The sequence below is a fragment of the Mobula hypostoma genome, chromosome 13 (genome assembly GCF_963921235.1).
Source record: "Mobula hypostoma chromosome 13, sMobHyp1.1, whole genome shotgun sequence".
NCBI lineage: Eukaryota > Metazoa > Chordata > Chondrichthyes > Myliobatiformes > Myliobatidae > Mobula > Mobula hypostoma.
The window spans coordinates 34,531,398-34,552,785 of record NC_086109.1 but is presented as its reverse complement, the minus strand read 5'-3'; the positions used below and the strand labels follow the sequence as shown (position 1 = coordinate 34,552,785).

Here is a 21,388-nt window from a genome sequence, read left to right as displayed (position 1 = left end):
TTGCAGAGGGAATTGGCAGACGGAGTTTAATGCAGACAAGTGTGAGGCACAAGCTTTTGGCATTTCTGGCCTTCAAAAATCAAGGTATTTTGTACAGGAGATGAAATGTTATGTTGAAGTTGTATAAGACATTGGTGAGGCCTAATTTGGAGTATTGTGTCTGTTTTAGTCATCTACCTACAGGAAAGATTTAAATAAAGTTGAGAGAGTACAGAGAGCATTTACGAGGATGTTGCCAGGACTGAAGGACCTGAGTTATAAGGGAAGATTTAATAGGACTTTATTTCTTGGAATGTAGAAGATTGAGAGGAGATTTGAAAGAGGTATACAAAATTATAAGGGGTATAGATAAGGTAAATGCAAGTAGGCTTTTTCTGATGAGGTTTAGTGGGACTATTACCAGTGGTCATGGGTTAAGGGTAAAAGGTGAAAAGTTTAAAGGAAGTATGAGGGGAAACTTCCTCACTCAGAGAGTTGTGAGGATGTGGAATAAACTGTCAGCACAAGTGGTGCATGTGAGCTCGATTTCAACGTTTAAGTGGACTTTGGATGGTAGGGATATGGAGGACTACGGTCCCAGTGCAGGTCAATGTGAGCAGGCAGATTAAAACGTTTCAGCATGGAGTAGATGGGCTGAAGGTCCTGTTTCTGTGCTGTACTTTTCTATGACTATATTACACACCACAATATATTAGTATGTAAACTGCTGATTTAGAGTATCACACACATGCAGAAAGGAATTACATTTGACAAGTATTAATTTAATACATTCCATCTTCTTGACATAGATTTGCTGTGCAAAACTTCTCACAAGAGTTGCGCACAATGGGTAGTTTGCACAAACACATTCCATTTCAAATGAAATTTCCATCCATCTTATCAGACATGAATGTTTGATGTGCTGGTGCAATTCACATAACTTTTAACCAAAGTACACTACTCTTAGTAGCCGTGACACAGTGCCATTTTGGAATCTCTTACCTGTGTGTCCACCCTCTCGGGCAGATGATTGCTTGCATCCATGTGGAAGACAGGCATACAATGCAGCTCAACGCTTAAGCCAAGGAGATTGAAAGTTTTCCTTGATTACATACTCCAACTACGCAACATAATGAACCATTGCATGCTGGTCTCCCAACAATCTGAAATCTGACCATAAGTACTGAAGAGACTATTATTTTTTTAAGATTCCAGCAAAGTGGTCTGCATGCTCACAGGGACTTTGATAGTGCAAGCAGTAGATCCTACCACTAAAAAGTTCCTTAAAATACTTGACAGCTAGAAAAGCACTGATAATTATAATACAATTAGTTATAACACTAATTATAAGTAATTACAATCATCAAGCTAATATGAAAACAAAAACACAAGTAGCCTAGCATCCCCCTAGTCTACACTCTAATTCTCTTCAATCCCATTTGGAACTAATGAGATCTGAAATGGTGCAGAATCTGAGGAGTTACCTTCCAACATGGAGTTCTGTAGTGGAACAACCTGACTAGTTCAATCTTCCCAATCTGTTGGAAAATCATCATGTTCCATACTCGAGAGCATGTGTGCTTAAGCGTAGATCTTCCATTTGTTTAAATGTCAGCAACTTTGTTCTGAACCTTCAGAAAAGGCTAATGAGATCTGGATACATAACGTCTATGAACTTATTACAGATCTGAAGCCAATGGAACCAAATTTGGAAGAGAAGCACAATGTACCAAAATTACTGAGTATGTAACCTGATAGTGATAGTTACTTCTAAGACTATTATCCTGTTGTTTCTATGTCAGATATGTGCCAGCATTTTATCATTGAGGCCATGTCAGAATTCAATCCATAATCCCACCATTATCTTGGTGCTCAAAAACTCTTACTGCAGAAGACAAGGAATGTTATTAAGAAAGTACGTTTTGTTTCATCTGCCAGTTAATGATGAAGACTTCCCAGTGAATTACCTCCAGTGATGTGCTGTTTTCAGAGAATGGAGAACCAAAGAAGGCACTCATGATATCCATGGCAACGTTGACTACGTATTTCTCCAGAGTAACATCACTAAGTCTTTTCTCCCTTTTGTTGCAAACCTTGTACAATTGAAAGGAAAGATCAGTTGCATTAAATGAAGTACTACTTAACTCTTTGATTAAAAACATGAAAAATATTTAAGATATGTTATTTCTTGGATACACACAGAATCACAAGATTTTTCAAAAGTATCCTGGCTAACCAACAGCACTGAGCTGCTTAAAGCAATTATATTTAATTGTTATTTTATCATTCACAGCATTTGAAATGAAATTTTAAATAATTGAATAACTGTAATACATTATGGTGCATGTCAACATTGATCTCACAAAATAAATTCCAACAAGTTATAATGCTTGATATAATGCATTTAATCTCTCCTAAGCTTAAATAACATTCAGAACAATAGGATACGAGTCAAGTTGAGCTCAAATTTGTCAAAGGGTCTTACGGAATAGAAAAACTGCTGATTATGTTGCAATAATTTTCCTTCTTTTCAGGAAAGTAATTTCATGAACTGATAAAATGTAATTAAACTACTTTTATGTCATTCTATGTAAAGACTCACCGACAGTCATTTTTAGGATGGGATTTTGGCAGTAACGGTACTTCTGAACTATAACATTTTCCAAGTCCTAGCTATCCAAGACCCCAAGACTACATGTACTTTACTTTTCTTAATAATTGGTTCATGCGATTGTATTTTGTGAACCCAAGGATTTAGGAAGAGTTGATTCATAATTACTACTTTTAACTTTTTAAATTTTGTTTAATAATTTAAAAAAAAAATTTTAAATAGCTGATTATCAGAAAAGCTTTGCAAAAAGACCTTTATTACCACAAGATTAGTCCACAGTGGTGAATCTGTGAAATTCATTGCCACAGGCGGCTGTGGAAGTAGATAGATCCTTGGCGCTAAACAGCCACTCCTTTGCTTGCATCTTCGGAATCTGCTCTATTTCCATCTTTAATTTTCCCTTTCAGGGTTCTTTGGAAGACCCTGACCTGGAGTTACAAGCTGACTTTGGTTCTTTGCGGGAATAGAACCTGCTCTCTGGGCTTCATAACTGACCATTGTTGTTCGGCACGCCAAGGGCTCGGCCTAAGAGGCCAGCTTGGATTTGGAAGCCGAGGATCTCAGGGCTCTGGAGACGGGCGAATCAAGGGTCAGTGTCACAGCAGGAGACCCATGTGTCATTGGGGGAGTCGGGATATCGTCTGTGTGCCCGGAGACCCGAGATCTTTGAGATCTCCTGGTACAGAGCTCGAAAAAAGCAACGTAACGGACTTCTAACATCATAAACCAGCAAGTTGTTTGTTATGTCTCCCTGCTCACTGGGAAAACAGAGACATCTCCTTCTCCCTTGTTAGGGAGACAGAGAGAGTCTGTGGCATGTTGAATACCGGGTGAATCACAAAGTCTTTGGGGTAACTGCAAGTCTGTGTCTTTCCTATTGATTTGCTAACGCTTGAGTGCTCGGGGGCAGGTGCCGTTGCTTTTTTTGCCATGGGGGGAGGGGGATGGCTGCTTGCCTCCGCTTACGTGTGGGAGGGAGGGGAGCTGGGGGCTACTTTGGGGTTCTAACATCTAACTGTTGTTCATACTTTGGGGCACTTCTCTGTTTACGTGAATGGTTGGGAAGAGAAAGCATTTCAGGATGTATATTACATACATTTCTCTGACAATAAATTGGACCTTTGAACATTTGATTGGTCAGGACGTGAAGGGATATGGGGAGAAGGCAGGAGATTGGAGCTGAGAGAGAAAATGGATCAGCCATGATGAAATGGCAGAGCAGACTCGATGGGCCAAATGATCTAATTCTGCTCTTATATCTTATGGTCTTATTGTCTATTTATAGCTTATTTATCTAGGTTAGAGAATTGCTTGACCAGCACCCCATAAAGACAGAAGCCTCAGTCCCGGCACATTGATTAGCAATATCATACCTCAGTTTCCTCAACGTGTAGCTCATGTTCTACGTTTCACTGTGCCTTTCATGTTACACACCTTTCACCTACCTGTGCTATATCCACTGTGAAGGTCTCAAAAATTTTCCAGATGTGGTTACTGGTGTAAATCTCCTTCATTTCCACTTCTGTGTCCACATAACAGTGATTCACAAAATTGACATAGGCAACTTTCACCTGACACATAGAAGACATACAATTGTAAATGGAAAGTGCACTGAAATGCCCTGGAATTAAATAAACAACATCACTACCATCATTCTGTTTTTACTCTTCTTAACAAAAAAAAATCCATTGAAGCTCCTTTTCCTCCAAGTGCTCTATTCTCCAAATTCTGGTATATACATGATGAGGGTGAATACTCAGGCCCACATTACATGCACCACTGCCATGTGCATTTAAAAAAACAAATTCAGTACTAAAATACTTCTGGAGGTATAGCATGAATAAAGCCATTGCTAACATATGTAACACAAGCAATACTTCATTTTATTCTGCTTGCCCACACTCTTTGTGCTTTTACTCCCGAATTCTGTGCATGGCAGCACTAGTTTATCTGGAAGTGTACAGTAACAGAAACAATATCCTCTTGTAGCCTGCTTTATTCTGATTCGGTCACAATTTTATAGCGTCTATTTTTTATCTGAGTGACAAATTAAAAATTGTTCCTCTTTGTCATTTCCTCATTCTTCTTGACTTTCAATTTGCTTCATTGTTTATATTAAAAAAACAGCTAAACTAGATTTGGAATTGATGTTGCTGTTTTTGAAGAACGCAGAAACGGTGAGCAATACCTCTGTTATGCAGTCCTCGTGAAGAACCACTCGTACTATGTCCTCCAAAGGCAGCAGGGAGGTACATTTGATTTCCGTATAAACATTCTTGCCCTCAGCACAGGCTGCAAGCAAATGCACCAGCGAGATATGATATGCAAGGGGGCTGTTTTCTTCCACACCATCTCTGGCTGTATTCATCATTTCCAACATGGTAGCAAAAGAGGCCTTGTCATTGTAGAACACAACGACATCATCACCAGCACTGGTCAGCTATTGATATAAAACAAATCATTCAAATTGAAGGTTGTCTTCCTCTAATGGCTATAAATCAGATATTCATGGTCAACGTAACTAACAGTCAATACTGTAAGAGCTTTAAGTTGCTTTTACCTCTGTCATCACCATATCCTGACACTTTTTGATATACTTCCCGTCAGTTTTTATTATGGTGTGCAGGAACTCGAGATAATTCACGTGGCGACCATGTGTTGCCAAGCAATGCACGAAGTGCTGCAAAACTGTTTCACTTATCTCGGAACACAGATGGTAGTTGTTCATGAAGATGTGCTGCATAGTCTCCGCTTCCAAGAGCTGAAAGACAACACGGACATTTCTTACCCTCACTTCATGGCAATAGAAATGACTGAAATGAAAGCAGAAAGTCAGACACTCTATGATGATCTGGATAAGGCACTTTGACAGAAGCAGATCTGGCTGGAAATTTTAATCTATCTTCTTCTTGAGGTTGTACCCCAGTCTGGTTATCCAGATTTCTTTGTTATTTCCAGGTTAATGCCATAAGACCATAAGATATAGAAGTAGAACTAGGCCACTTGGCCCATCGAGTCTGCTCTGCTATTTCATCATGGCTGATTCATTTTTCCTCTCAGCCCCAATATCCTGCCTTCCCCATTGTATCACTACATGTCCTGACTTATCTCTGCCTTAATTATACATAAAGACTTGAACTCCACAGCTGCCTGTGGCAATGAATTCCACAGATTCACCACTCTCTGGCTAAGGAAATTCCTCCTCATCTCCGTTCTAAAAGGCCGCTGTGTCCTCTGGTCTTAGACACTCCTAGCATAAGGAACACTCTATCAAGGCCTTTCAAAATTTGATAAGTTTCAATTAGGACACTTCTCATCCTTCTAAATTCCAGTGAATACAGAGCCATCAAGTGATCTTCATATGACAAGACATTTAATACTGGAATAATTTTTGTGAACCTCCTTTGAACCCTCTTCAGTTTCAGTACGTCTTTTCTGAGATAAAGGGTCCTAAACTGCACACAATACTTCTAGTGAGACCTCACCAGTGCTTTATAAAGTCTCAACATTACATCCTTGCATTTATATTATAGTTCTCTTGAAATGAATGCTAACATCGCATTTGCCTGCCTCACCACAGACTTAACCTGTAAATTAACTTTTCGGGAATCCTGCACAAAGACTCTAAAATCCCTTTTTGTATTTTCTCTCCATTTAGAAAATAGTCAGCCCTTTCACTTCTTCTACCAAAGTGCATGACCATATTCTTCCTGACACTGTATTCCATCTGCCAATTTTTTGCCCACTCTCCTAATCTGTCTAGGTCCTTCTGTAGCCTACTTACTCAAAACTACCTGCTCCTCCACCTATCTTCCTATCGCCTGCAAACTTTGCAACAAGTCCATCAATTCCATCGTCCAAAGCATTGACATAGAACATAAAAAGAATTGGTGCCAACACAGACCCTGTGGAACACCACTGGCGGTACCACAAAAACCCCCCTTTATTCCCACTCTGTCACTCCTGCTAACCAGCCACTGCTTTATCCATGTTACAGTCTTTCCTGGGCTCATAGCTTGTTAAGCTGCCTCATGTTGGCACCCCGTCAAAGGACTTCTGAAAATCCAAGCACACATCAACCAATTCTCCTTTGTCTATCCTGCTTGTTATTTCTTCAATGAATTCCAACAGATCTGTCAGGCAAGATTTTCCTTTGAGGAAACCATGCCGACAGTGGCCTATTTTATCATGTGCCTCCAAGTATCCCGAAATCACATCCTTAACAATTGACTCGAACATCTTCCCAACCATTAAGGTCAGACTAAAAGCCAATCTGTAACAGTGCTATAAGTTCATTGGTCCTATTCCATATACTGCACACACTCAAATATGACACCTTCAGCAATATATAGCGAATTCTTCATCCTTATCTAGATTTTGGAATTTGCTACTCCTGAGTGTGGCAGTGGCTAAATTGCCTCATAAATTCATGAGGTCGATCAAATAGTTTGATTCTAAAGGAAGTTAGGATTTTGAGGATCAGGTTGAAAAATAGAAATCTAGATCAAATCAGACATGATTTCACTGAAGGGCAGAAAGAGGGCACACCAGAGTTGGCAACCCTAATCAAAGGCAGTCGTACATACAAGAGCAACCACTGTGGAGACGCATCAGAATCAATTACATTCCCTATTTTTCTGTAAGCATTTTAGTAGACAATTAGAGTTCAATATTAAGCATGACAGCAGCTTGAGATAACAATTAGGTAGTTATATTTTCATCTGCATGAAGTCTCCCACTTCCTTGTATGATTATCTACTGAGCTCACCATGGCCTGTTCCATAACTAGATATATCCTGAGGCAGTTAGTAGAACAAACCCAGTGTTCTGGGTGACAGGATTTGTAGTGGAGCGGCCAGGCAAGAAAATCCGGGCAAACCTGAAATTCTACCAGAAGCAGAGTACTGTAGATGCTATAACTCTAAAATAAAAATAAATAATTACTGAGTATTTCCTGAAATATACACTAATGCTGAGTATTTCCAGAGCTTTCTTTACATTTTTAGACCTTGCCTATCTGGTTTGATACGGAATTGTAGCTGTCTTTTTTTAGGTTACACATTTAATTATGTATATCAAGTTGACATTCCTTTATGAAGGACTGTAAACATTAACTTAACAGAAACTCTATGTCTGGAGGGTTAAAACTGCATGTTGGTTAATCTTAACCTTGCATGACCATGTGGACAGATGATTACTTACTCCAGAAGTTAAGAAAAGGTTCAAGTGCTTGTGAAGTAGAGTTTGATTCTCAGGACTTCCTGCACAGAACTTCTGAAGGAATTGATGTGCGTACTTCAAAATCTCACACATTTTTGCATCATTCTGCAATAAAACACAGGATTCATTAATTTTTCGGAAAATATATTATGTTGAGAAAGAGTTCACTGGAGTAAGTCCAATTTTGTTTTGTGGTATAATTAAAATAGGGCAGTACTTTTCTTACTTCAGAACGCCTCTAAAAATATCCTGCAGATTTATTAAATAGTACGGGTTAAATGAATGAGCTCTCTGAGATTGCACATTAAGACAATATTACCTATTTGATAATATACACAATGATACATGAAGGAGACACAGGTACCTTGAAATACAATGCACCAGCCTCAAATAAAGGTTGGGAATTCCACTGGGGCTGTTTCATTGCAAAAACCAAGTTTGACATGAGTCAGAAACCACTCTTACAAAGGTTGAACAGCAAGATAAAAAATTCAAATGCTGGAAACCTGAATTAAGAACTGAAATACGGGGAATAATTAGAAGGCAAGGCAGTGTCAACAGAAAGGGAAACACCACAGATGATGTCTGTCCTGCCAAGCATTTCTTGCATTGATTTCACATTTACAAGAGTTTCTTCAAAGTTGTGGAGGTGATGTAGAAACAAGTTTGAGAATATTTCAACAAATATATGTCGATGAATCAATTTAGATTGGGTACAACACAAGTAATCAGAAAACCTAGAAGAATAAATCACCTGGTTAATGATGTTCATTGGCCCAAGTTTACTTATTTATTGAGATACAGCTTGGAGTAGGCTGTTTCAGCCCTTTGAGCTACATTGCCCTACAAGCACTTAGCCTAATCACAAAACAATTTACAATGACCTATTAACCTATCAATTGGTACGTCTTTGGACTGTAGGAGGAAACTGGAGCACCCAGAGGAATGTATAAACTCCTTACAGGCAGTGGAGGGAACTGAACCTTAGTCACTGATACTGTAAAGTGCTGTGCTAACCACTACGCTACTGTGCTGTGTTTCTGGTCTGCAGCAAAAGAAAGAGTCTTAAAAAACAAGATTTACAGTAACCGTATATCTTGAAATTCTATAATTTCATTGGTCTACTATTATCTGTTGGGGTATTACAATATTACAGCTCGAGGCATTCCAAAGTTCAGAGTTCAAATCCGGTGCCGCTCTGTACGAAGTCTCCATGTATGCATGGGCTTTCCCCAGGTGCTCCGGTCTTCTCCCATGATCCAAGGACATACCGGGTTGTTTAATTGGTCATTGTAAATTGTCCTGCAATTAAGTTAGGGTTAATCGGGGTTGTGGGCTTGCTGGGGCAGTGTGCTCAAAGGGCCAGAAGGGCTACTCTGTGCCACGTGGCTAAATAAATAAATATTAGCATCCACCACTTTATATATTTTGTTTTTGAAAATAGTCGAGGCTGACATAAATTTTCAGATTCCATGCTCATCTGCAAACTTTGGAGAAGTAACAATTGGAATTCCATTGTCATCTAGGCGTATACAATTACCATATTTTTGGTGCAAGTTTAATGGAGTAATGATGCTGAATTGTAGCAAAGAGGGAAGAACACAGAATAAAGATCCTGTGAGCCTGGGCAGGTAGTGGATGCCCAAACACTGGGGAGTATCCTGACTGGTGGCATTATAGTCTGATACGGAAGTTTGAATATACAGGAGCATAAGAAGCTGCAAAGAGCAACAAACTCAAGCCAATACATCAATGTATGTCCCTTCCCACCAGTGGCCGTATCTTCATGAGCTGATGCCTCACGAAGGATTATCTCTCTTCAAAGACCCCCATTACCCAGGTTCTGCCATGTGCTCACGGTTATTATTGGGCAACAGGTGCAGAAGCTTCAATTCCCACAGTACCATTTCCAATAACAACCACTTCCCTTCAACCATTTGATTCATGAACCCACCTGACCAGTCCTAATCACCACTCAACTAATCACAATCATTGTGACCACTTTGAATTACAATAGACTCTTTTGTCCTAAATTTCAACTTTTCCAGCATAACTTTTGGATAATTTCAATTTAATTTATGTTTTTCTTGAAAATATTGTGTATCAGGTGCTAAGTGTCTGTGATGCAGCTTCAAGTAAGTTTCTCATTGGACCTATGCGCACGTGTACTTATGCATAAAACAAAAAACTCGTCTTGGACCTTGTGTATTCCAAACGCATTGCGATTCCCCTGGAAGTACAGCATTAGCTAATGGAATTCCCAGAACAGAGGAGACACAGCTCATCATGGTTAAGTGCTGGTAGATTTTGAGGTCCACAAATTTTTGTAAAAGTCATAAGTTTGTCAGTTAGAGGAAGGTTTCTAATTTTCTTAATTACTTCTCCAAGCCCATCCAAATCCATCAGTTTCTGGGGGCTGAAAATTTCCCAAACGGACGGAGAAAATCAAGGGTAAAGAGCTTAGAATAAAATGAAGCTGAAGGTTTACACATTACAATGTTTTCTAGTAAAGAATAACTACTGACTGTCCACCCATTGTATTCAATGGCTATGAATTTGTTTATGTTGGTCTGTCATTATCACAAGTGTGCCAACATTCTCACCTTGTCATACGGCACCTGAAGAAGATCCAGTAAAATTTTATGAGCACCCATATTTTTCATCAGCCTCTGCTGTTTTCTTCTAGCTTGTTCACCAACACCACACATTTTATTTAGACGCTCCAAAATCTGAAAGATTGAAATTATAGATAAATTTATATTCCTGGAACACAGTGTGGATGAGATCAGGAATGTGTACTCTTTCTCTCTCTGTGAATTATCCCTGACAAGATTACACACTCAGTGGCCACTTTATTAGGTACCTCTTGTATGTTCATTGCCTTCTGTTGCTGCAACCCATCCACTTCAAGGTTCAGTGTGTTGTGCATTCAGAGATGCTCTTCTGCAGACCACTGTTGTAACGTGTAGCTATTTGAATTACCGTTGCGTACTTGTCAGCTTGAACCAGTCTGGCCATTCTCCTCTGACCTCACTAACAAAGCATTTTTGCCCATAGAACTGCCACTCACTGGATGTCGTTTCTTTGTTTTTTGCATCATTCTCTGCAAACTCTAGAGACTGTTGTGCTTAAAATCCCAGAACATTAGCAGTTTCTGAGGTACTCAAACCAGCCTGTCTGGCACCAACAATCATTCTGTGGTCAAAATCACTTCGCTCACATGGCTTCCCCGTTCTGATGTTTGGTCTGAACAACTGAACCGCTTGTATTAACAAGGGGTACAGGTGTACCTAATAAAGTGGCCACTGTGTCTATTTCCTGGACTTAGAGAAACTGCTCTAAATATACATTCTTTTTCCCAGTTCTTTTACATCAGCACTTGGCTGCTTCCATTGCTATCATTAGACACTGAGTTGGCAGCTTGTTCAGAATGAAGCTGCCTTTAAGAATTATGCATAGTCTCTGCAGCAGTGAGATGAGAGTATACCCTGTATCTCCCTTCTAAATATATATATTACAACTTAGACATATTACTGAAGAGAAAACAGTAATTGCTATGCTAAGTCCACAGAATAAGGGGGGAAATAATTGGATAAATGGTCACATTACAGGTCAAAGACAGGTGATTGTGGCCGAGAGGGAGATACATCAGCCATGATGAAATGACAGAGCAGACTTGATCGGCCAAATAGGCTATTTCTGCTCCTATATCTTATGTCCTGAATCTACTTCTGGATGATGGAGAAATGAAACTCATTTGGGATTAGATTCTAACTTGCTATCCACCTACAATGCTGAGAGATCAGGGTAACATGAGGTGATGCATTCTTATCACAAACAACAGAAAATCTGCAGTTGCTGGATATCCACGCAACGCACACACACTTCCTGCCGAAGGGTTTCAGCCTGAGACTTCAACTGTACTCTTTTCCTAGATGCTCCCTGGCCTTCTGAGTTCCTCCAGCATTTTGTGTGTTGCTCGGAGATCCATTCTTATCATGGTTCACTTTTGTTCTAAAATAAAACAACTCACCTCTTTGACTTCTTGATAATTCCCACTAGTTTTTCTTCCTGATGGCTTTGACAAAGCAGGTGCACCATCAGCAGCCTCCTGCAACATAATTATTGCAATCTTGGAATCAGAAAATTTACATGGAGAAATGCATCAGCAATACTTAAACACATTTACATACACAACTGTTGTTTAGCAAGATGATGCAATTGTTTTTTGTTAATTCATCAGAAATCAGAAGTGGTTAGGAAATGCTAAACCGGCTTATTTCCTAAGATTGTACTAAGACCAGGAAATCAGGTGTACACTTCTAGAATTTTCCATTTTTTAAGTATTACATCCAAATGTTGTTGATGCAGTCACTGACCTGCTACATTAACTCTACTTCTCTCTCCACAGATACTGTCTGACCTTCTGAATATTACCTGCATTTTCTTTTCTTGCTTCATATTCCCAGCACCCACAGTTTTCATTCCCTTTTGCTGATTAATCAAAATAAAGATTTGTATGTTTCATTCTCAAAAAGATAGATAATAAAAGATCATTATGATTCTACCAAATCTTTGACCTGGAGTTAATTTTTCTAATCAGTAAGCTCAGTAAATGAACTGCATGGCTTCTAGGATCTTTACATTTTGAGTGCAAATGAATTTCCCTTATTTATTTATTTTGAGCTACAAGCCCGCACCACCCAAGTACACCTACTTTGTGTGACCAATTAACCTTCTAGCCCATATATCTTTGGAATGTGGGAGGAAGCTGAAGCACCCAAGGAACCCTATTCCTGTCATGGGTTGAATATACAAATTCCTTTCAGAAAACGGCAGATTTGAACCCAAGGTGCTGGCACTAACTGCTACACTATCGTATCATCTATAATTATTACGTTTTCCTCGATTCTTTATAATGGCCATCAGACCTTCTATCTGTATGTATCTCTACAGAAAAAAAGCTAGCCACATCAAGTGGTGACAAATTTCAAAGTCACCTGCTTTATCTTCAATACTACGGCTATGAGGCTTGCTTCTGTTCACAGGGCTAAAACTTAGAAGTTAGGATGGAACTTAAGCCTATGAGTAATACGCTTTAAATGTAAGCCATGGATGTTTTGTTTCTGATTAAATTCCCTGCCTCGAAAACATACTGATAGATAGGTTTACAATGCTATCATTTGGGAAATGCTGTGGCACAAATGTGCCACCAGAAAGAAAATTCATTTCATGGTAACTGGGAGCAGAGATCACAGGCAACTGGTTAAAATATAGTTGAAAGGATTGGAAGGCTTGATGACGTGGAATCAAGGAGGGATCTGAAGAGAACTGAAGCCTGGTCTGTGGTGACACTTAGCAGACATGCAACCACACTGAGCCTGGAGGAAATCCTATGCTCCTGTTGGCCCAGAGGTAGTGATTACCTGATAGAACTGGCCCTTGACATCATCTTTCTTGAGGCCTGAATGGGTTAAAATTCAGATTCAAAGAAGAGCACATGGCTTCCTTTGAATTCTCTATTGCAAAGATTGTGGAGGCCAGATCTTTGGAAGCAACAAAAGAGAAGGTAGATCACTGTTTGAAAGGTAGGGGAATTGAGGGCTGAGCAACTATTGTAGAGGAGGAATTGAGACCACACACAGATTAGCCAAATGGTATTGCAGGTGGGGCAGACTGGAATGGTATCGTCTCATATTTACAGAACTCAGTGACCAAGTAGACTCTCCAAAGCAGAGTGGCTGTCTGCTCTAGTTCCAACTCATTCCAGATGCCGGTGGGCAGGTGAAAGAGTATGCTTTCTGATTCCAGAATCACATCTTTTTCACTTCTCATCTTTCACAAGAGTGCTAAAGTTCCCATCACTTTACAAGCGATAAATTGATGAGAATTTTATAAAAGAAATCTCATCAATGCTAAATTCTCACCAAAAATGCTAATTCCAAAATGTGTTCCAAAGCTGCAAAGCAATCAATACTAGGTCTCTCCGCGAACAAATGTTCTCTCTGTGAACATTTGGAACTGTCGTTCTGTTTTTCTCACTCTTACAGAAGCTGGTTTCCTTTCTGAACAATTCCAGCGTTTTCTGTTTGTGAGTAATTTCCCCAGCAGTAAGCATAAAAGTCACGAACAAATGTATTTATGACACAGATGGTGTTGAAATCTTTGCCTGTGGTTTTCTGACATAATTCATTTTGTCACGAACAGTGAATTTTGGCTCTTCTCATAAAAACTGGAATGAGTAAGATTTTGAAGAGATTAGAAATATTACACAATGTAAAAGGATATCATTTTATCATTGGCCGGACATAGAACACTGATGCTGAAATAGCTGATTGCAAAACAGTGCACTAGTAAATAAATTGGCATAAAATTCCCAGTTTTAATAGCATTATTGATTGATCAGATTGAAATACACTTTACAGTATCTATCTTAAATGATGAACATCTGAGTTTATACTAACTCATTTGCCAATGATACTGCTGCAAAGATTTAAATTACCAGATCAGTCATTTTATTAACACAGCACCTTCTTTGTTTGAGTAGACAATATTGTAGAACCATGTAATTCCTGTTAATCAATTATTGAGATGTGAAAGATGTCATTTTCAGATGTTTGATATTTTTCACAGTAAAAATCCCTGGATGAATTTTTTTGACACAAAACATCAGCTTGCATTTAAGCACAAGAGATTCTGCAGATGCTGGAGATCCAGAGCAATACGCACAAAATGCTGGAGGAATTCAGCAGGTCGGGCAGCATCTATAGAGAGGAATAGCCAATCAATGTTTCAGGCTGAGACCCTTCATCATGACTGGGAAGGAAGGGGGAAGGAGTTAGAAGAAGCTGGGGGGAGGGGAAGAAATATACTGGCAAGAGAAGGGTCTTGGCCCAAAACATCAACTGTTTATTCCTCTCCATGGATGCTGCCTGAGCTGCTGCATTCCTCCAACTTACATTTAAATCATGTTTTTAGAAACAGAAAATATTGAAAAGATAATTCCTGCTTTCATTATTAAAATTTGGAACAAAACGAAATGATAGCTGGTCAAAGAGTTAAGAATTAAAGATCATCTTCAAGGAGGTAAAGCAAAATAGCATGGTGAAGAGATGTGATTGAGGGATGTTTTTCAATTCGGACTTTGGCTACTGAAGGGATGGCCATCTATGAGCAACAAGTTCAAAACTGGAAAGTGCAAGAGACCTGATCTGAGTGAAAAGATGATTGTAGAGCTTGATGATGTCATAAGACCATAAGACCATAAGACAAAGCAGCAGAAGTCGGCCATTCGGCCCATCGAGTTTGCTCTGCCATTTTATCATGAGCTGATCCATTCTCCCATTTAGTTCCACTCCCCCGTCTTCTCACCATAACCTTTGATGCCCTGGCTACTCAGATACCTATCAATCTCTGCCTTAAATACACTCAATGACTTGGGCTCCACTGCCGCCCGTAGCAACAAATTCCATAGATTCACCACCCTCTGGCTAAAAAAATTTCCTTGCATCTCTGTTCATTGCCCTTCAATCCTTAAGTCATGCCCTCTCGTACTAGACTCCCCCATCATGGGAAACAACTTTGCCACATCCACTCTGTCCATGCCTTTCAACATTCAAAATGTTTCTATGAGGTCCCCCCTCATTCTTCTAAACTCCAAGGAATACAGTCCAAGAGCAGACAAATGTTCCTTATATGTTAACCCTCTCATTCCCGGAATCATTCTAGTGACTCGTCTCTGTACTCTCTCCAAGATCAGCAATCCTTTCTTAAATAGGGAGACCAAAACTGCCCACAATACTCCAAGTGAGGTCTCACCAGCGCCTTATAGAGCCTAACATCACATCCCTGCTCCTATACTTTATTCCTCTAGAAATGAATGCCAACATTGCATTCGCCTTCTTCACCATCAACTCAATCTGGAGGTTAACCTTAAGGGTATCCTGCACGAGGACTCCCAAGTCCCGCTGCATCTCAGAACTTTGAATTCTCTCCCCATTTAAATAATAGTCTGCCCGTTTATTTCTTCTGCCAAAGTGCATAACCATACACTTTCCAACATTTTATTTCATTTGCCACTTCTTTGCCCATTCTTCTAATCTATCCAAGTCTCTCTGCAGACTCTGTTTCCTCAGCACTGCCAGCCCCTCCACCTACCTTCATATCATCAACAAACTTAGCCACAAAGCCATCTATTCCATAATCCAGATCGTTGATGTACAATGTAAAAAGAAACGGCCCCAACACTGATCCCTGTGGAACACCACTGGTAACCGGCAGCCAACCAGAATAGGATCCCTTTATTCCCACTCTCTGTTTCCTGCCAATCAGCCAACGCCCTATCCACATATGTAACTTTCCCGTAATTCCATGGGCTCTTATCTTGTTAAGTAGCCTCATGTGTGGCACCTTGTCAAAGGCCCTCTGAAAATCCAAATATACAACATCCACTGCATCTCCCTTGTCTAGCCTACTTGTAATTTCCTCAAAAAATTATAATAGGTTTGTCAGGCAGGATTTTCCTTTAAGAAAACCATGCTGAGTTCTGCCTATCTTGTCATATGCCTCCAGGTACTCTATAACCTCTTCCTTGACAATTGACTCCAACAACTTCCCAACCACTGATGTCAAACTAACAGGTCTATAATTTCCTTTTTGCTTCCTTGCCCCCTTCTTAAATAGTGGAGTGACATTTGCAATCTTCCAGTCCTCCGGAACCATGCCAGAATCCATCGACTTTTGAAAGATCATCGCTAATGCCTCTGCAATCTCCACAGCTACTTCCTTCAGAACACAAGGGTGCATTCCATCTGGTCCAGGAGATTTATCTACCTTTTGACTATTCAGCTTCCTGAGTACTTTCTCTGTTGTAATTGTGACTGCGCACACTTCTCTTCCCTGCCACCTTTGAGCGTCCGGTATACTACTGATGTCTTCCTCAGTGAAGACTGATGCAAAATACCCAATCCAGTACAGCCGATCCCCTAGTGGGCTCAACAACAAGCTGTTCTAAAAAGCCATCTCACAGACATTCTGCAAATTCTCTCTCTTGAGATCCAGTGCCAATCTGATTTTCCCAATCCACTCGCATGTTAAAATCCCCCACAATTATCATAATACTGCCCTTCTGACAAGCCTTTTCTATTTCCAGTTGTAATTTGTAGTCCACATCACTGCAGCTGTTTGGAGGCCTGTATATAACTCCCATCAGGGTCCTTTTACCTCTGCGATTTCTTAGCTCAACCCATAAGATTCTGCACCTTCCGATCCTATGTCACCGCTTTCTATTGATTTGATATAATTTCTTACCAATAAAGCCACGCCACCCCCTCTGCCTACCTTCCTGTCCTTCCGATACACCCTGTATCCTTGGACGTTCAGCTCCTAGAGACATGCATCCTTTAGCCATGTCTCAGTGATGGCCACAATATCATAGCTGCCAATCTGTAGCTGTATGACAAGATCATTCACCTTATTCCTTATGCTGCATGCATTTAAGTATAACACCTTAAGACCAGTATTTGGTACTTTTTGCTTTGATTGCACTGCAACTTTATTGCACTGCATCTCATCCCAATGGCTACAAATTTGCCCCATCTCCTGCCTGTCTTTCCTGACATCTTTACTGCTCATTATCTTAGATTTATTTCTGTTTTCCCCTTCCTCCTCATGAATGATGGGAGAAGAGAGAGACCAAGTGTAAGATAGAAAATACTAATCTAAATTTTAAAATCAAGTTGTGAGTGCACAAGCAATTAATAGATGCACAGAGACTGTCTCCGGGATGCAAGGACAACTGTCAAGCCCAGGAAAAGTGCTTTTACAAAGATAGTGGTAACTTGCCATGATCCATTACAGCCCTTTAAAGGTAGTCCTGCTTTGTCAGTGGTACAGAATTCCAGGATTTAAAATGCAATGATGGTGAAGTACTGGTGATATTTTTATAAACTCAGAAATATAGAACATAGAATATTACAGACCAGCACTGGCCCTTCAGCCCATGATGTTGTGTCACCCTTTTAGACCATAAGACATAGGATCAGAATTAGGCCATTCAGCCCATCGAGTGCTCCATCCCATCTTGGCTGATCCTGGATCCCACTCAACCCTGCATATCTGCCTTCTCGCTATATCATTTGATGTCCCGACCGGTCAGGAAGCTATCAACTTCCACCTTAAATATACCCATGGACTTGACCTCCACCACAGTCTGTGGCAGAGCATTCCACAGATTCACTACTCTCTGGCTAAAAAAGTGCTCCTTGCCTCTGTTCTAAAAGGTCACCTCTCTATTTAGAGGCTGTGCCCTCTAGACCTAGATACTCCCACCACAGGGAACATCCCCTCTGCATCCACACTATCTTTCAACATTTGGTAGGTAGATGTACAAACTCCTTATAGGCAGTGGTGGGAATTGAACCTGGGTCACCTGTACTGTAAAGCTTTGTGCTAACCTCTATGCTACCATGCTGCCTACTACTCTTAAGATTAATCTAAGTCCAATCTACTCTAAGATTAATCTAACCCTTCTCTGCTCCATAGCCCTCCATACATCTATCACCTATGTGCCTGAGTAAGAGACTCTTAAATGCCCCAAATGTATCTGCCTCTGCCACTATCCCTGGCAGAGCATTCCCCACACCCACTACTCTCTGTTTAAAACACATAACTCAGAAATCCCCCAATACTTTCCTCCAATCACCTTAAAACTATGCTCCCTTGTACTAACCATTCCTGTCCTGGTAAAAATCTCTGATAATCCACTCAATCTATACCTCTTATCTTATTGTACACCTTTATCAAGTCACCTCTCATCACCCCAAACAGAAAAACCCTTGCTCACTCAATCTATCCTCTTAAGACATGCTCTAGAGGCAGAGCCGAGGAGATTTACCAGGATGCTGCATGGACTAGAAAGTTTCCATTTTCTGCCTATATTGAGGCATGCGTGATGTGGAGAAATCTTGCAAACAGTATCACTTCCACATTTCTGCTTCCTCGTTCTTCTAACCAACAGAGATTTGTGGTGCTATCCAACAGGCCACAGTGAGTTGTTGCAGTGCATTTTGTAGATGTTATGTACTGGGGAGACGCTGAAGGTTTTGGATCATGAATGGAGAGCAAACAAGTGTGCTTCTCAGTCAGGGATCGTTTGGACAGCCCTCATTCAAGCTCATGGAAAGAACATTCACAAAGGAACTTTTCACTTAAGTAGATAGTATGTAGGGAAGTTACCTCTAATTTAGGCTTTTTGCCTTCAGCTCCAACTCTGTTTTTCTTCAACACCCACAGCTCTGACTTTTCCACCACTGTACGTAGACGATCCAAATCAGATTTGATCAATTTATAGTTCTCCACATCTTGAGGAGATATAAGAAGTTGGACCTAACAGGGGAAAAGAATAAAAACATTATTTTCACTCAATCAAGTTATAAAATGCTGTTTCATAGTGAAGGGAATGAGTTGTGAGTGATGCAAGAATGCTGTGAATTACTTTTCATTTCCTGGCCTACTTTGATTGTGTCAAAGAAATCCCAACTAGGAAGGCTTTAGTTAGTATCCATCTTTTAGATCCAGGAAATGTATGAAAACATTTTTTGAACATGGAAGTGGCTTCATATCCTTGAGCCATGCTTGTGATCAGTTTGGAAGCAAATTACTTTTAATCCAACCGTCAATATGTGAAAGAATCCTACACAGCAAGAAGTGAAAGGATATTTAAGAGGTTAAACTTGTTTATTGATCTGAGGCATCAGAGAATAGCACAACTGATGAGAAATATCACAGGAAAATAGAGGGTGGAGAAATAATGCCACTTGATAAAATTGGTATTGATAAAAACAAAGATGATATACATGGAAATTACCAATAATATAATATATTGGTATTAAGTATCAACTCATATTCTGCTGTATGGTAAATTGGTTTAAAGACATTCCAGATAAACACATAACTTCATTGTTTCAAAGATGCACTGTGCATTCTTATATCATTTCCTTGATATCTTGGAACGCAATAAACTAGGAAGCAATATCTCAGCTAATGCTATTTAAAAATCTGTTCTTTAACTTCTGAAGTGAAATCTAAAGATCTATAGCAGAGTTAATAGTGGTTACCAAACATAATTATCCATTTTTAACCACCAGAGAAATGACCAATAGGTTATCCACATATAAAAAGGGGAAACACTTTAAAAGATGAAGGAAGTCGTAATGCATGAGATAGAATTAAACTACGGGAGCTAGTTTAAAAATACAGCCAAAATACTTCAAAAGAATTAAATTGTTATGAAAGGAATACTAGCCAAAATGCCTCTGCTACTTTTCCCACTCCATTTCTAAATTAATTGAGATGCAAGTGAACATTGCCATTAATGAAATACCAATGTAAAACTGGCTTAAAACATCCTGTAATATGAAAATTACAAGTTCGCATTCAGAATTCTCTGGCAATTGCATTTTTTAAACATTAAATTGTAATGATTTGTGGAAGTTTCTAAACTGGAAATTAACTAGCAGGATGAAGAACATATAAATTAATCCATTTCCCATAATTACCTCTATTAAACTGATGTGAAGAGATGATGGAGAAAAAGGAAATAGCTTTCATATATATTGACAACACATGATACATTAACATAGCAGATGAAAATATGTAATAAAACAGAAGTTCTTTTCATTAATCTGAATTTAAATCCACGTTAGCCGTATTGACGAGACATGCCATTCAGCAGTACAATGACTAACCATTATTAAGACTGACAGAAAAGGATTATACAATCGTGGATTCTGAGTGGCAAGAATTAGCAGGACGCCATTGCAACATCCATAATAATGAAAATAATACTGAAAGTTAATGTTAATTTGAAAGATCTAATCTCTGTGCCACCTTTGTGATAAAAATGAGAAGGCTTCTTTATCATTGATATGTGAAGGGAATATCTAAATTTTAGCTCTTTTTCCTCAACATACACCTGTGTTTGTCATTGACATATTCCCACTTCTCTTGAAACCTAACCTCCAGTTTCTTTCTTTACAAACGTGAGGCCATTTTTATCCCCAGGATGGAAATGACATAGGTTAAAAGTGAGCAAAGTTTAAGAGATTTGCGAGGCAAGTTATTATTTTTACAGAGTGTGCTGGGTACCAGCAACGATTTGCTATAGGGGGTGGTCGATACGGTAGCAATGTACAAAAGGCAGAGATGCAAACAGACACAGAATAAAGGGATATAGGCTTTTTGCTGACTGATGTGATTAATTTAATTGGGCATTGTGGAGGGCACAGACATATTGGACTGAAGGTCCTGTTCCTACGCTGTTTCTTTACAATGTTGTTTGTAGCTTTCAATTTACAAGCCTCTGTTTTAACTCCACCTGCTGGATCCAGTTGAACTATACAGATAGTTCTTGTTCAAAGCCCACAGGACAACATTCGCAATTTTAATTGGCGTGCTTGAAAATTAAAGCAGTGGTAACTTTACTAGGCCAATCTTATTCATGAAGGAGTTTGTATAAAAGGAAGCCTTATATGGTAAATTTTATAAAGGAATTTTATGTCCTGCTATAGACTGGGAGAA

At 39.5% G+C, this 21,388-nt stretch overlaps 1 protein-coding gene across 2 annotated transcripts in view; it reads right to left on the bottom strand.

Annotated features, from left to right (window-relative positions):
• Positions 1 to 21,388, bottom strand: part of itpr3 (inositol 1,4,5-trisphosphate receptor, type 3) — a 310,992-nt gene that overhangs the window by 69,731 nt on the left and 219,873 nt on the right. For both annotated transcript variants that reach the window (XM_063065549.1, XM_063065550.1), the window contains exons 26-33: positions 19,046 to 19,195; positions 11,844 to 11,921; positions 10,414 to 10,539; positions 7,793 to 7,915; positions 5,151 to 5,351; positions 4,779 to 5,030; positions 4,036 to 4,161; positions 1,947 to 2,072 (exon numbers count right to left, since the gene is read on the bottom strand). In XM_063065549.1, the coding sequence (XP_062921619.1) occupies positions 1,947 to 2,072; positions 4,036 to 4,161; positions 4,779 to 5,030; positions 5,151 to 5,351; positions 7,793 to 7,915; positions 10,414 to 10,539; positions 11,844 to 11,921; positions 19,046 to 19,195 (1,182 nt within the window). The remainder of the gene's footprint in view (positions 1 to 1,946; positions 2,073 to 4,035; positions 4,162 to 4,778; positions 5,031 to 5,150; positions 5,352 to 7,792; positions 7,916 to 10,413; positions 10,540 to 11,843; positions 11,922 to 19,045; positions 19,196 to 21,388) is intronic.